The sequence below is a fragment of the Pezoporus flaviventris genome, unplaced genomic scaffold, assembly GCF_033815535.1.
Source record: "Pezoporus flaviventris isolate CSIRO_AGI_PZ_B2104156 unplaced genomic scaffold, CSIRO_AGI_Pfla_v1 ptg000031l, whole genome shotgun sequence".
In the NCBI taxonomy this organism is placed as follows: Eukaryota; Metazoa; Chordata; class Aves; order Psittaciformes; family Psittacidae; genus Pezoporus; species Pezoporus flaviventris.
Genome location: NW_026892579.1, coordinates 33,025,789 through 33,041,858, shown reverse-complemented (window position 1 = coordinate 33,041,858; position 16,070 = coordinate 33,025,789). Strand labels below are relative to the sequence as shown.

At 35.4% G+C, this 16,070-nt stretch overlaps 1 protein-coding gene across 1 annotated transcript in view; it reads right to left on the bottom strand.

Moving 5' to 3' along the window:
- The window catches only part of CSMD1 (CUB and Sushi multiple domains 1), a 1,163,462-nt gene that overhangs the window by 242,396 nt on the left and 904,996 nt on the right, over positions 1-16,070 (bottom strand). The window contains exons 18-21 of the mRNA XM_061460659.1: positions 12,620-12,808; positions 8,979-9,095; positions 7,349-7,564; positions 5,816-6,004 (exon numbers count right to left, since the gene is read on the bottom strand). Coding sequence (XP_061316643.1) covers positions 5,816-6,004; positions 7,349-7,564; positions 8,979-9,095; positions 12,620-12,808 — 711 coding nt within the window. The remainder of the gene's footprint in view (positions 1-5,815; positions 6,005-7,348; positions 7,565-8,978; positions 9,096-12,619; positions 12,809-16,070) is intronic.

Here is a 16,070-nt window from a genome sequence, read left to right as displayed (position 1 = left end):
AATAACCATCTCTAATAATGAGTAACTCTTCAGCCATAATGCTGAGTAGACAGACTAGGTAAAGGCCATTGCCATTAGCCAACATGGTAAGGAGTTAAAAGAAAATTATTAGCAAATACTACCAATTATTCACTTTTATTTTGTCGTATAATCTTAATACTCCTCCTGTTTTGCAATTAATTTTACAGTCAGAATATGATGGAATATATATTTTTTTTTTTTTGGTACCTAAACTTTTCTTATAGAAAAGCCTTATCTATCAGAGCCTTCATTGTATCCCTCTCAGATTAACAAATCCAAAGAGGTGAACCAGCAATTTCTGAAATGCTTTTTTGAAAAGAGAAGGTACCTACACTTGGGCGCTGTAACTTGCAACTCAAAAGGCGTCTCTGCTCAGGTTTCTACCTATTGCCTTCAATAATCAGTGAACAGCACATTTTCACCAAGTACAAAGGAAAGAATGAAATGTCTCCCTTCTTTCAGAATTTCATCAGCATATCATAATCCACTATAAAGGAATGCCAAAACTGACAGGCTCAATCCTCACCTGTTGGAGGATCACTGCAAGTGATAAAGTCACCTATCAAAAACTATGCAGGAGATGATTTAGGTGTACATCAGATGTGTGTGTTCAACCCTGCAGTCTCAACTCTCTTTCAGCCCCTACTTATCAGCCACGCACATCTGGAAATATGTATCTTGTTTCATATCACATTTCTCTTTTTTCCACATAACCTACTACCTGACAAGCCTGAGAAGATACTTGTCACTGGTATAAAAAAAAAAATAAAATTAAGCAGAGCAGTATTTAACTTCTCTCAGTACTGACAACTGCCTTTGAAACCTGCTGCCTAGGGAAGTGGTTGAATCAGCATCCCTGGAAGTATATAAAAGATGTGTAGATATGGCACTTAGTGACATGGGTCAGTGTTGGAGTTGGCAGTTGCGGTTGGACTCCATGATCTTAAAGGTCTTTTCCAACCTAAATGATTCCATGATTCTATGAGAAAGCCGTGCCACTATGCAGATGGTAAAATAAAATTCATAAGGCCAGGAACAGCATTCTGCACTGTGACAGTGAAACCTCTGGAGTAAGGCACTGAGAGGGAGCATCTTCTGGAGTCATCTATTTCTAGTGTTCATTGCATTTGTTCACTGAATTGTTGCATTCATTTAAAAAAAAAAGAAATCACTTATAGGAATGCTTCTTCTCTTAATCTGTGAGTCTTCCAATTCCTTTTTGAACAGTAACACAACCCCACATAATGAGAGTAAGCTCCTGACTAGTTGGCTTTAAGCAAACTGCAAGGTAAGAAAAGTATGATTAAAAGCATAGTCCTGGTTTGTAGATGAGACCTAGGAGATCTGCCTTACTAATAGATTTCCCAGGCAAATAGTGTGATTCCTGTTTAAAAGGCTAGTGACAAGATAGCAGCAGAAACAGGAATGTGACTGCCTCCTTTAGGCAGACATTAGCTTCAGAATGAGGCACTTCAGCAGACTACAGTCTTGTTCCACCTCATTTCTAGACTCCAGTATTCACTTTGCATCTGAGATTCACATAGTTTTGGGGATGTGTCGAACTCCATGACTGCCTACGAGCTTTACTCTTGGATCTGGAATCTTGGGGGACCAACCCACTAAAAACTGGACTTTGTTGTCAGGAAAAAGTAGCCAACTGTGAAATATAAATGAAACTCTAAACAGAATCATGTAATTATAGGTAGAGGAAAAAGAGCTATTGCTGGAAGGAAAACTGGAAAGAGTATGTATGTATGCTCTGGCAATTCTGTTCACAGAGCCATGAAATAAGTATATATATATATGCATTTGCAACTTTGTAAAGGCAAGTAAAAGCTCCATCCCTGGCAGTGTTCAAGGCCAGGTTGGACATTGCCTTGGAAAACATGGTCTAGGGTGAGGCATCCCTGCCAATGGCAGGGGAGGTGGAACAAGATGATCTTAAGGTACTTTCCAACCCTAACCATTCTATGATAAAATGGGAATAAATTATACATATGGAAGTAGTGACAGTAACCCATCATAACCACAATTAGTAATCAAATGCATGTTTTTAGAAAAAAAAAAGAGAAAAGTTTTTTTTCTGGGGAAAAAAGGAATAGTAATTGAAGTGATAATTAACAAAACAATGAATAATAACACAGCATGAGATGTCAGTGAATGAAGGGGAAAAAAATTGTTTTCTGCTTTCAAAACTCAACTAGAGAAAGGATAATCATAAGAAGCTCGTCTGTACTTCAGTAGCTTGGTTTTTCCCCCACACAAGCATAGCAACAACAGAAAACCAGTAATTTTAAATTATAATTAAATTATTCAGAAGTAAATTTGGGAAATTAAACCTACAATGCACAGACGAATGTGCCAATTACAGGAATGTGCCAAATGACAATGTTAACAACCTTATAGGTGACAAGCTGTTTCAGAACAGTAAAGAAACAGATGCCTATATTAGCACTCTCAAACCTCAAGATATGGACTATTTTAGTGACATTTCTTCTTCAAGAAATGTGCATGTTTATTTTCAAAGTAGTCGTGCCAGGATTGCTAGGAGAGTATTTTTACATTGACATTATCTATGGAAATGTGCTCCTATCTCCATTAATTTTGTGCATCATACAAAACAGTAGCAGAGTATTACTCTCTCAGTTCCTCTTAATCTTGCATTCCTCTCAGTTACAACCAATTTTGAGGAGAGGAGTAAAAGAGGTTGCTGTGAATGTACATTTAGACAACATTTCTTAAAGAACAGTTACATAAAAGTAGCCAGCTAGGATTTTTTTCCTTCAGAAGACTGTCAATGTCCTTTATACTGTAACTGCAGAAATGGCTTACTGTAGGATATATGCTGGAGTGTTATCAGTTAAGTAAAGACTGCAGGACAGCTCTTCCAAATGCAATCACTGTGTCCAGAAAAGTAGGAAACGGTGTGCTTGTGTGAAAGGAGACTGCACTGCCTTATCTGCAGATACCAGCTACTAGCACATTTGACAGGGAAGCCATCACTGGTATTTAAGCGCTTTTGAGGAAGCTTTTACAGTAAATGAGGTTTCTTTATAAATGACTCCACTACCTTTCTTTTAAACAATTCAGGAACACAAAATTCTCCATGAGGAGACTGGCAATCCTGGAATTTCTACAGTAGATATAAAAAGGTGGAGGGAACGGGTCTTCCAGAAAAGCCACATGATGTCACAAGCTTCCAAGATGGGGGGAATTTGATAATTTGATATCACTTTGTGTAATGACCATGTGTGTTCTTTAAACAGTGCAAGGGGAGTCAAGCCAAGGAGCCTGCATCTTCTCCACACTTTTTAACAGTTAACAGTAAAACTCTTCTCATTAAATACTAGCAAGTAGACAGCTGTAGGCACAAATGGCTTTCTTGACAGGACGGAGAGAACCTATTAGAGCACACATTTAGAAAAGGAGCAATGACCCAAAGGGAAGCTCTAGGTAGAGTCTTTAAAACTGTGATGGCCTGGAATAATACTGCATAACCACTTTAGGTACAGGGCTGAGATAAGAATTAAAATAATTCTAATTAAAAAGACAAGAGTGAAGGGTTGACACAGGGAAAAAAGATTTTCAAGGACACCTGTATGAATGTCTACCTGATTTTGCAGATAGACTTGGCGGTGTCTTTTTGCTGTGAAAAGGAGAGTCCTTACTGAAGAAGAAGGGATGCTGTCTTATTCTGAGCACCAAACACCCTCCAGGTAATCAAATAAAGATCTTTGAAGTTCAGGGGAAGACCACCTACCTTCACAGCATGAAGAGGCCAGTGAAAATTATGATAGTGCAGTATTCATGGGACTCAAAGTATTGGACTAAAAATGTCAGGGTCATGATGTTAGGATAAACAGATCTCCCAGACTCCGATTCTGCCTCACTTGGAAAATAACTCTTCAAAGGAGAAGCAATGGTGAAAAGGCCCAAGTGGTTCTCTGATGAGGAAAATTTCAGAATATGTTGGAGATGAACCCTGAAGGAAGGACTTGAAATTATTTACTTGCATGGAGAAGGGTGAATGGCAATACATTCAGAAACCCTGTTGGTTGGTTTGTTTTTTCTTATTACCAGCAGATGAAACTGAGTACTAATTCTATGGTACAAATCAGTATGTGCTTATGTGCATGTTTAGTTTACAAATCAAATGCAATTAAATTTGAAAGGCTTTCACCTTGAATCTAATGAAAAGAATCATGAAAGTGTATGTTATCATGTGTCCTAGAAGGGCCAAAGAAATTGTTAGTATATAAAGGTTAATGTGTGTAAATCATGTGTGTAAATCATGTGTATAAATCATGTAGATGAGTTTGATGTGTAGAAATGATAATAAGGAAGAAATAATCAAGAGGCTACTGAACCTAGTAATGTACTTATGAATTTGTGCCACTGAGTTGAGACTAGCTTTAACTTCTGAATATACACTCTAAAGCCGGCTGATTTCAAGACAAGTCATTTCACCCTTTTGAGAAAGAACTAGTCTTTGTGTGAACTCCTGTTTGAGGTAAGATGGTACCTTCATCCCTAATGTCTCAGATGCCATTGCAACAAGAAATGGGACCTGTGTAAACATTCTTGGTGATAAGAATACTGCACAAATAAAAGCTTTCTTTTCTTCAACAACAGGAGCTCATAAGGAGTGAATTTTCCATTCGTACCTATGGACAGCTACAGAATAGCTGAACTCTCCTAAAACTGAGGGGAAATAAAATGATAGGTTCAAAGTGAGCGTGTGAATATTATTCTAGTGAAATTTACACACTTTAAATCAACATGGACTGAAGGAATTAGGTCTCTTCTCCCTGGAGAAGGCCTGGGATCCTTATTACAGTGTTGCAGTAATGAAAGGGTGACTACAAAGAGAACAAAGGCTCTGTCTTCATAAGGAACCACAAAGAGAAGACAAGTGGCAAGATGCACAAATTGCACCAAGAGAGGATTCATCTCAATAGAGAAAACATATTTTTTACAGTGAGGTCAGTCACTAGAACAACCTCCCCAGAGACATGTCAGAATCGCCGCATCACAGTAGTTTTTAAGATGCAATTGCACAAGGTGCTAGATAATCTAATCTAGGCTCCCCTTCCCACAAAAGTGACCTTTTGAGGTCACTTAAACCTGGGCTGCTCTGTGATTCTTGACATGTTGGTGACAACACCATCTCAGAAATCAAATTCAGGAACTGTACAAATTTTATAAAATCTAGTCCCAGAGCTTTTCCCAGAAAAGAACTTTTCACTCACTTTGAGCATACAGTTCCTGATTTTAACAGCAATTTTTAAAATTAGTTTACAATGCTGGAATGCAGTTTGTAGTTTATAAACTGGAAAAAAAACACCCAAGCCCCTCCCACTCAACCAAAACACAGCCACCAGTTTAGAGTCACAAGAATAAAAACACAATATGAAAAAAAAAGACAACTTGGAACCAAGCCAGAGGACTCTAAAATAGGCTCTTTTCACCTAAAATCTCTAAACAGTGTTTCTTTACCCTGAAAGTATGAAATTTTTATCTTAATTATGACAAACATATAGTTCAATAATTAGATTTAAATTTTATCTCACAAGACACTTTGATACTATTTTCTATCACAATTCTAACTATTCCTCTTTCTTATTTTTGTTCTCCAAGTAAGACAGACATGCATTACTTTTATCTTGCACTGAGTTCATACAGCTTGGGGATCAATTCTTTCAACCCAAGCACTTTGTTCTCTGCCCAGTATTCTGACACATGCCATGTGCTATTAACGATTTGATGAATGAAATGAAAGCATGTGACCACCTACCCACACACCTTGGCAGAGGTGCACTCCATACACGCCGACCACCTCCCAGGCAGCTAAGTTTGTTAGCACCTTCCAGGCGATATCCAGGGAAACAAGAAAAGACCAAGGAATCTCCCACACCAAAATGAAAACCAATTCGCCTACTGAAGGCAGGAACACCAGGATCATCACATGGCTCCAGATTATATTCTGAAAACAATAAAACATCATAAAAAATGGGACAGAAAATAAAAACAAAATACATTTTAAAGAGCTTACTAATTTAGCTGCCTTGTGCTGGTATGGAACACTTGGAAAACGCGTATTTCTGAGTTGCGTTCTCTACTAAAAACCAGTACTGTTTCTGTATGTCTACTATGGCTAAATATACTGTAATAATGTATCTATCATGTCCCAACCACATAACATTTTTTTCTTCTTGATTTCAAGGGCTGTAATCAGCTTATACTGTAAGTGGTTTACTATAATTTTAATTACATCCTTTGTATATAATACTTGGCTCATCTGAACTTCCAAACAGTTTTAGAAGAGAGACTTACAGTTAAAAAAAATAATTACGTAATGAAGAAAATCTAACCAAAAAAATCAAAGGCTCAGGTGAATAAAAAGACAATGCCCACGTTTTCAGGAATTGCATTTGAGCTTCCTAAGTAAACCTACACTCTCAATAAGCCAATTCCCATTTGTCACCTTTTAGAAATTCTACAGGTGTCACTAAACTGAAAATACATACATATGTATGTATGTATTTTAAAGATGTCTCAAGTGCCTATTTTTTTTTTTTTGGTCTTTTTTATAACTATGCATCAGGAATGATTCAGGTAGAGACAGAACAAATTAATAGGAAAAAATCGGGGCTGTTATATAGAGAGGGACTAGATCAAATATAAAAAATGTCTGAACTATACATTCTGATTGTATGAAAATAAGGTAACACACTCACTCATTTCCATCATAAGTTTAATGTACCTGGTAGTATTTCTGAAAATAGTTATTTAATATAAATGGTGGCACATGATGGCTACCTATGTGTATGTCAGATGTAAATAGGGCATAAACCTTTGCTTTTGTTCAAAAAATTTCAAGGTCTACAATTTTTCCCTTTCCATTCATAATATTTTGTGTATTTTTCTACAAGTTACCTAGCCATCTACTGTCTTTAGGTATTTATACACTATCAGGGATTTTTAATATTCACATTTACATTCCTAACTTGCAAAACTGCTGAATTCTGATTTAGTTAGTCCAAAGTGCTTTTCTCACCCTTAATTTTCCTCCAAGAACTATTGATGCTTTCTGAGAACAGGGCAAACTCCTTAAAACAGTCACTTCCCCAACATCCTTCTCAATCATTTAGCCACATATAAACCTTAGCTACTTTTCTATGATAGAGACTATATGATTTCTACCGACTTTTAACTAGTGCTTCATAATGTTTCTGCTCTATACAAGTAAAAATATTATCTGGAAACAGTTTCTAACTGTTTAAGAGTTTGTTTCTAACATTCTGTTCAGCAGAATGGAATTTCTTACCTGAAAATGTAATGTTGAAGCCTTCATAAGAAATTGAAAAATCAGATATAAATCGAAGCTGTGCAGTAAAATTTCCAAACAGACCGGCTTTAATTGTAGGGGGTAAGACTGAGCCAGTTAACCTGGCTACTGGTTCTGTGAAGCTGCCATCTTCAGTGATAAGCAAATAGTCATGAGAGCTCTCAAGGTGAAAGGTATGAAAAAACAGCTGTACACCTTTAAAAACATTGAAAAGGGGGAAAAGAAAAGCATTTAATAGGAAGTTTTTACTTCATATGTAATGTCACAGAAAGTGAATCTTACATTATATGGAAAGGTTTTTAGGAAAAAATCACATATGGAATGAAACCCTAAAACTTAGGAAAGAAAAAACAATCAACCTTGCACAAAGCACTTGGGCTCAAACAATATGCGCAGTGTGGATGTTTGTTTAGCTCACTGTAAATCAATAGCTCCCATATGAGAACTGATAGGATTAGGTGTTATTTGTACACACAGCACTCTAAAAATCTGAATTTGTATTGTATAGATTCCTGTATACATCTAATTTATAATTTCTGCCATGATCTCACTATTCAACTAGGAGGCAGACTTTAATAAGTGACTAAAATTTTGCATTCATGCTTTATTTTTCCATTTCCTCCAAAACAATTCTGGTTTTTACTCTAAAAGGAAAATAATACAAGGACAAAGCATGTACAGGTTTTCTGTACAGTCTTCCATATGTAGAGATTAGTATTTTCTGGGACCAGTCATGAAAAGGACTGTTTTTTTTAGTTGCCAACTTCCAGTGTAGTGATGAATGAAATTTTGAACTAGGGTTATGTTTTCAAATACAATTATTTATGCTGAGGAACAACACTCTTCTTAGAAAGTCTTCTCTTATATTTTACATTAAAAATGCCATGAAAGTTTAAAACAAAATCCAATTTGCAAGAAGATTTTTAAACAGTAGAAACTTTCAATGCAGTTCTTGGACTATTACTCATAAAGACTATCACAAAGACTTTCTATGACAAGAAAAGGAGATTGAGGAATATTTTTATTATTTTTAGATTCAGTGGTATGAAACACATCATAAATTCTTCCTAGGATTTTTTCCTTAGTTCTTTTACACATTGCCCTAGCAATTAAGCTAGCAAGCTTAACTGTGCACACAAATGTTAATCAGCTGTATATGTAACAGAAAGATACATCATTTTTGGCTTTAAAAATTGAAGTCTAGAATCTAAGGTTACTAATACACAGATCAAATCTGCTTATTCATGCTTAGTAATGAAGAAGAGCTATCAACAAGGTCCCAACAGCTTTCACTGAAAAATTTAGTATTATTTAACAAGTAACTATTATTTTCATATATTTTACTTATTTGATTTTCTGCCCATTTTTCTAAGACTAAACCACATTTCCTCTGGTAACTGTTAAATGTATGTTTCTTTTGCAAAATAAACACAAACTAGAAACACCACATTTGACCCTATTTATTTTGGAAAATTAAACTTCTTCCTCAGGAGTGGCAGAAAGCCCTAATTTAACTCAGTTCATAAAAGGCATTCTATTGAATATATGTGTTTGATGTATTTAAACACAGATATTACATATACATACGTAATTCATATCACATTCTTACCCTTGCCATGTGACACTTCAATAGTCCAAGTACAGTTTAAGGAGTTTGGATAAAAATCAGGAAAACCTGGCGAAAGAACAGTTCCACTCCTGCCATGAATGTATCCACCACATAAAGCTTGATAAGAGAAAAAAAAAATCCCAAACAAACCAAACAAACAAAAAAAAAGTTGAGGAGAAAAAACAAAAGAAGTCATACTGAAGTCCTGGATTTTATAATAAATAAATAAATTAATAATAATAATTAAAAAAATCAAGTTCACTTTTTGAACTACCCTTAAAACTAGAAGCAGGGTCAAGTATGAAAATAATAAGTTAATTCATGCAAAGCTATGACACTCACATTTGACAACAATTTGGTTTTTTATAAATTAGTCCTTAAAAGGGAGTTTATTTTTCATCTACAGTCTCTCCGGTTACCAGAATACAAAATTAAAGAAAACTTTGTTCTGGAATACTGCAAGTATTGTAGTCTTTAAGAAGTAAGATTTGGGGATTTTATGTAAACGAAATAAAAAAATCAAATATCTTGCAACTAATTTTCTTGCACTATGTATTTAGAAAAGTATACATTACTTCAATTATAGGAAACAACATTATTTCCAAAACCAAATGTAACTTTTTTTTTTTTTTAATAACAGAAAAGTTTGTCCCTATTTTACTTCTCCTGCAATAGTCAGAGGAAAAAAAAAGTATAAAAAAGAAAGTGTATTTTCCTTTTAAAGATTCAGATTGTCCCATCATAAGTAATTTATTTGGAACTGAATATTTTGAAAGACACACGAACTACACTATGAAACATTTTATGCATACTAGCATTTGCTAAACTAGGCTGCTTAAATGTGCATGACAAATTAATTAAAGTTTAAGATTTTCATGCTGAATTGTTCACTAATCTTATAAATACAGCATGGCTGTGCTTTTTTACTCATTGGTTCCTGTTCAGATTTTTAATTCTTCTTTTTAATTTTAATAAGCTAAATATTTAACAAAGCTTTAAGATAGTTTTAGTCTTTCTCATGCAAGGTGATATACTTTGCCATAAACTAGATGGCAAATATGCATAATAAAAATGTTCAATAAACATGCGGTATTTGTACGTAAATGTATATTGTACGTAAATGTATATATATTTAATAAATACATATATACATGCAAACAATTTAAAAAAACTCATTAGACTAAGTTTTTTTTTAAAGTTTTTAATTTTTTTTTTACTTTATGTGTTATACATATTTGAAAATAAGTAGAAGGAAAATAAATGTTTCTAGTCTGGCTTTCCTTGCAGATATCTATTTCTGCACATAAGCATGAATGACAATATGCATGGCTAAATCCATAGTAAACACATGGTTGATAACATTACTTAATAATAAGTAACATAATTACAGATATCTGTTTCATAATGCCATAAATGAATGGTAGTATACATTCATTCAAAATCCCTCTTCTTCTGTAAGAATTACAGAAGGAAAAAAAATGTTTGATTATGCAACATTCCTTAAAGCAGATATTAAATATTTACAAATAATTTACACAGTTTTAAGTTTAAAATTTAAAATATGCAATTGATCTGGTTTTATTTAGCTCACCCTTTTTAAAACTATTTTCACCTTGACATTATAATATTCTGAGAATGACATTATGTCCTGGGTTCAGCAGTAGCAGTCATTTTTCTCCTTCTTGGTAGCTGGTGCAGTGCTGTGTTTTGACTTTCAGCTCGGGAACAGAGCTGATAACAAGGATGTTTTGGTTTGGCCAAGGACTTTGTGAGCCTCATGCTCTGCCAGGGAGGAGGGGAAGCCAGGAGGAAGCAGAGACAGGACACCTGACCCAAACTGACCAAAGAGGTATTCTATACCACAGCATGTCATGCCCAGGATGTAACTGGGGGTTAGCCGGAAGGGCTGGGAGACTGCAGGGTTGGAGGAGGTATCGGTCGGAGCTTGGTTGGGCCTGGGGGCCGAGTTATCGGTCAGCTGGTGGTGAGGTGTTGTATTCTGTTCCCTTGTTATTTCCTTTATCATTATTATCATTGGTGGTAGCAGTAGTGATTTGTGTTATACCTTAGTTACTAAACTGTTCTTATCTCAACCCGTGGGAGTTGCATTCTTTTGATTCTCCTCTCCGTCCCTCCGAGAACAGGGGGAGGGCAAGAAAGGAGGGGGGGGAAGTGAGCGAACGAATTACCTGACTGGGTTTAAACCACGACACATTATTATTTAGAACTTTAGCTATTGTGTCTCTGTACTTGGTTCTTTTTCTTTGTTGGCATGAAACAAAGCAACAAGCTTTTCCCTTCAGGATTTATTCTGCTGATATAATTTCTGAAGTTGTAATTTTGGTGACTTCAAAATGCTCAGTTAAATCTGTCATATTTGAAAAATTTGGGTCACAACGGCTTGAGTGTCAAAAGGCAAATACACTAACATAATGATTACCTAAAAGAATAAGAGTTATATTTTGGTTTTTTAGACAACTAAATTCAATGTAGTTGAATATGTGAAGAAAAAAGCAGAAACTGAGTGTAATCCTTGTATGCTGCTTGCCTGGAGGCCCTACTCTAGAAAGGCTTTAAATTTTCTATTACACACTTATGCTGAAAGTGGGTGATGGACCTGAGGAATAAGGACTCTCTTTTAATGAGAAACAAATAACTTCATATTACCATAGTTTAATGCTCATATACATACAAAATAGTTGAATATTAGTGATTTAACTCAAAAAAATGCATTCGCAATTTTAGTAGAAAGTAAATTGAAAGAGAACAGGATACTAATCAAAGTTAAGATTCCTACAATAGTGTTCTTAACCCACTGCAGAAAAGCAAACAAACAAAAGGAACCCATAAAACCAATGGAAGAATACTAAAAATGCTTTGCTCACTTTAAAATCACAGCTTATAAGAAGATTGCTGACACTTCAAACCTCATCAACATACAGTCTAAAACCTGATCACAAAATGCAGTTGAAAACAATTGTTTTCTTCTGTCCTTGCAAAGGAGGAACAAGTTGTAGTGCTTACAAGGTCAGCAAGTTTGAATGGTAGATTAGTTTGCTTTGCCATGATTAAGAGCTTTTAACTATGTAATAATATTTTTCATAGTTTTTGTGTATGAAGCCAGAAGACTGTAGCATTTCATTAAAGTTCTAGACAGTTTCATATTGCATATCCCCCAAAACAATTAATGAACTAATAAAAATTTCAAAGCAAAAATATGTCAAGAATATTATTAGGCTGATGATGATCTGATTTAGTATTGAGTATCCTAAATTTCGAGCAATCATTTTGGTATTCTTTGTTCCAAGTTCAAAATAAAAGTTAATTGGCTTTGCTTCAAAAATGTTACTTGCAAGGCACCATTTTCATTCACACTTGAACTGTGGAACCCTCTGAGAATTTTGATTTTTCTGTTGGTGTATATACACCTGCAAATTTCACTGTACATTACAGTACTTCACTGAAAGTTGATACAGAGATGTAAAGTGTGGCTTTTATTAATAGCAAAATAATTTCTTTTAAGTGTGGATCCTGGTGTAATTAAGGCAGGTAGTCGCAATAATAAGCTTAATTACTTCTCAAAAATAGGAGATTATTTTCCTTGGACTTTAAAGCTGCCATCTGAAAAACTTGATACTTACCATCACAGCTGGGTAATGCATGATTCCACTGATGGTTTCTCTCACATATGAGTGGTTCATCATCACTGAGTGTATATCCTGGATCACAGCTAAAAGTTACTGTGGAGCGGATGTTAAAGTTGTTACCATGGCGATGACCATTCACAGGAATCCCTGGGTCGAGGCAGGAATCTGATTCCAGAGTAACACCTGAAACACAGATTTATTTCCCCTTTTTAAATAAATAAAATAATAATAATTTAAAAACAAAGGCAGCAAACTAAGACAGAATGAAGAAAGAGTTGCCAAAAGATATCTGTTGGCACTGCTTGGGAACTGATCATTTTCTCTAGCTGTTGTCGGGGCATAGTTTTTCCATTTTCAGTCTCAGAATAGAGAAGCCCAAATGAAGAACAGGAAAAGATTGGAGCTTTAAAGTATAATTTATCAAGCAATGAAAAAAAAAAACAATAAAAGCACTGGACATCTGAAACTACAGGAAGATATTAAGGTCCAAAGTATGAATACAGATTTTGCTACTATATAAACTTATTTGATTATTCAATCTATTCAATTTCTGACTCTGCGGGACAATTCAACACAATCCCCTTTACTGGGACAATTCTGTCACAGTAACGACTACCTGATTTAGCAAAAAGCAGTGTTGAAAAACTGCAGCTGATGAACTCAGAAAGGACTTGTTAGTTCCTACAGATATCATCATATATATTAAAAATAGACAAGGAGCATAGCTTATGCAATGTGTAACTCGCAAGTGACAGGAGTCTCTTGTAATTATGTCTTATAGCACAGATTGAATAGTGTTTGCTCAATAAACCTGAAGCTATACACTGAACAAGGAAAAAAAAACAACACCTCAAAATTATCAAACGGAGGCTTATTAACACAGCATTATCCATTATGCTTATAGTGATAGGAAATATTTGTGAAATTTAATCATATAATGAGCTATAATGGATACACACAAGGGAAACAAATAAGGACTCTTTATTGGGATGGAAGGAATTTCTTTTATCCTATGGATAAAAGGATTTGTGACCCCACAGGGGGACCCATACTGAAGCAGTCTGCTCCAGCCTGAGTCTGTTTGTGAAGAGCTACAGCTTGTGGGAAGGATTCACATTGAAGAAGTTTGTAGAGGACCGTCTGCCATGGGAGGAACCCCATGATGAAGCAGGGGAAGAGTGTGAGGAGTCTTCACCCTTAGGACGAAGAAGTAGCAGAGACAATGTGGGATGAACTGGCCACAACTCCCATTCTTGTCCTCCTACATCTCTTGGGGGGAGGAGGTAGAAAAAACTGGGAGAGAAGTTGAGCCCAAGAAGAAGAGAGAGGCGGAGGGAAGGCATTTTAAGATTTGGCTTTGTTTTCTCATTACCCTACTCTGATTTTAATTGGCAATAAATTCAATAGATTTTCATAAGTCAAGTCTGTTTTGCGCAGGATGATAATTGGTGAGTGAACTGTCCCTGTCCTTATCTTGCCCAACAAGTCTTCTGTTACATATTCTGTCCCCTGTCCTGCTGAGGAGAGGGAGTGACAGAGCAGCTTTGGTGGGCACCTAGCATCCAGCCAAGGTCAACCCACCACAATCTTCCTCTTTCTAGGCTCAACTTCTTCCCTCCATTCACAACTCTACTACCTCCCCACCCCTCCCCAAACAGTGTGTCAGGAATAGGGAATGGGGGTTGTGGTCAATCCATAGGAACAAAGTAGGAGAAGTTAAAAACTAAGATAAAATAAAAAAAAAAATACCAGGGCACAAAGTAATGGGTTTAGAATTATAGATATGAGGGTTGGAAGCAGGACTATGAACAAAAATACCATAAATAATGACTCTCGCTTGCACAGAGAAATATTCACTGTACCCTCCAGCTATTCTTACATCTCAGTTAGGATTCAGATTTGAAAGCTTATGATCTATTTTCATGAGGTATCCCTGACATACTTAAATTCTTGATGAATAAGCTTCTCTTGGACTTGACTGCATGCTCTTAATGTAAATGTAACATGTTCACTGACACAGTGTATTTTTAGATTCCCTTCACCTGGATTAAACAGTTTAATACAGACTGAAAGAACCCTTTTAAGTCTGTAATATTTACTGTGTATGTGCCCTTAATAAATACTAATTGTGTATAAAATTTTAACTTTGATATACATTAAATTTTTGCAGACAAACTGCACTTCATGTTTTGAGATATGTTAGAGTAGATGGAGGTCCACAGCAGCACTCTCAAAATTCCTTCCTCTTTTACCCCTGCCTCAACACACCAACTGCTCTGGGATTTTGAGTCACTTAAAACAGGTAATTTCATCAGTTTCTTTTTGAAAGGATAACTCTAGATTACACTGACTACACTGGTTTTGATTTTTGCAAGAAAACCAAAAGCTGTAGCAGCCCTATCTGCTTCAAAGTTCCTGACTGAAATAGTAGTGCTGTATAAATTAAAAAGTCAGCTTAGGCAACAGAGCTTTATTCTCAGAGGAATATACTCAGTCTGTAAGTTTTAGCAATCATAAACATAGGTAAAAAGAAAAAAAAAATCTTTTCTTAGGACAAAGATTTGTTTTTTTTTTCATAAAAGGAGATAACATAAGACAAGCTTAATAATGGGCAGTACTGAGAGTTCTGGCTACAAAAAAAAAACATTATTAATCCATATATGAGAAATTCTGGACCACAGTGATAAATTTTAGGCTTATATTTGGAAAGAATTGATTTAATACTATTCATAACAATTGGCTCAGTGTATGTAAGATGAAAGTTTGGGTCAAAACCATGTCTCTTCTCTCCCACCTTGCATAATGCAGTATTTCTCAAATAAAGCACGCTCAGTAGCTCCCTCAAAAAATCCTCCCTCCACTTCACGTAGCAGTGGGAATTAGATAAGCAGATAATTCTATCTTACAATTTAATCATTCTCTCTTCCAAGGAACATAACACGCAATACAAAGTAAATAACAAACATAAACCCAAAAGACTTTGTACATCACTGAATAATTGAAAAATCTGGACAGCCATGCTCAAAAACTTCGCTCTGTCAATACTGGCATTTCATCAAGTATTCACTAACCTGTTGCTGTTGTTAGGTGTATTAGATGCTTCATTGATTATTAAAATACATATTTTGCAAACACTTAGAATAATAAGCTATTTTAGAAACTGATTTAATCATTAGGTCCCATTACATCTGTGAAAAGGAAATTAGTCTGTTTCTGTAATGCATGAAGCATACAACAGCTATACAGTTTTATATACTACATATGCATATACCACATATATATATTTCATACATCTACTTTTCCTGTGACAGATCAAATAATTCAAATCATTAGAAAAGGGGAATGTTAGGATAAGATTGCTAAAAGCTTGTCTACAGGATGCCCATTGCACAAAATGGATAAAGAAAACAGGTAAGAAAACCAGAAAGTAAACCACGTCTGTGTG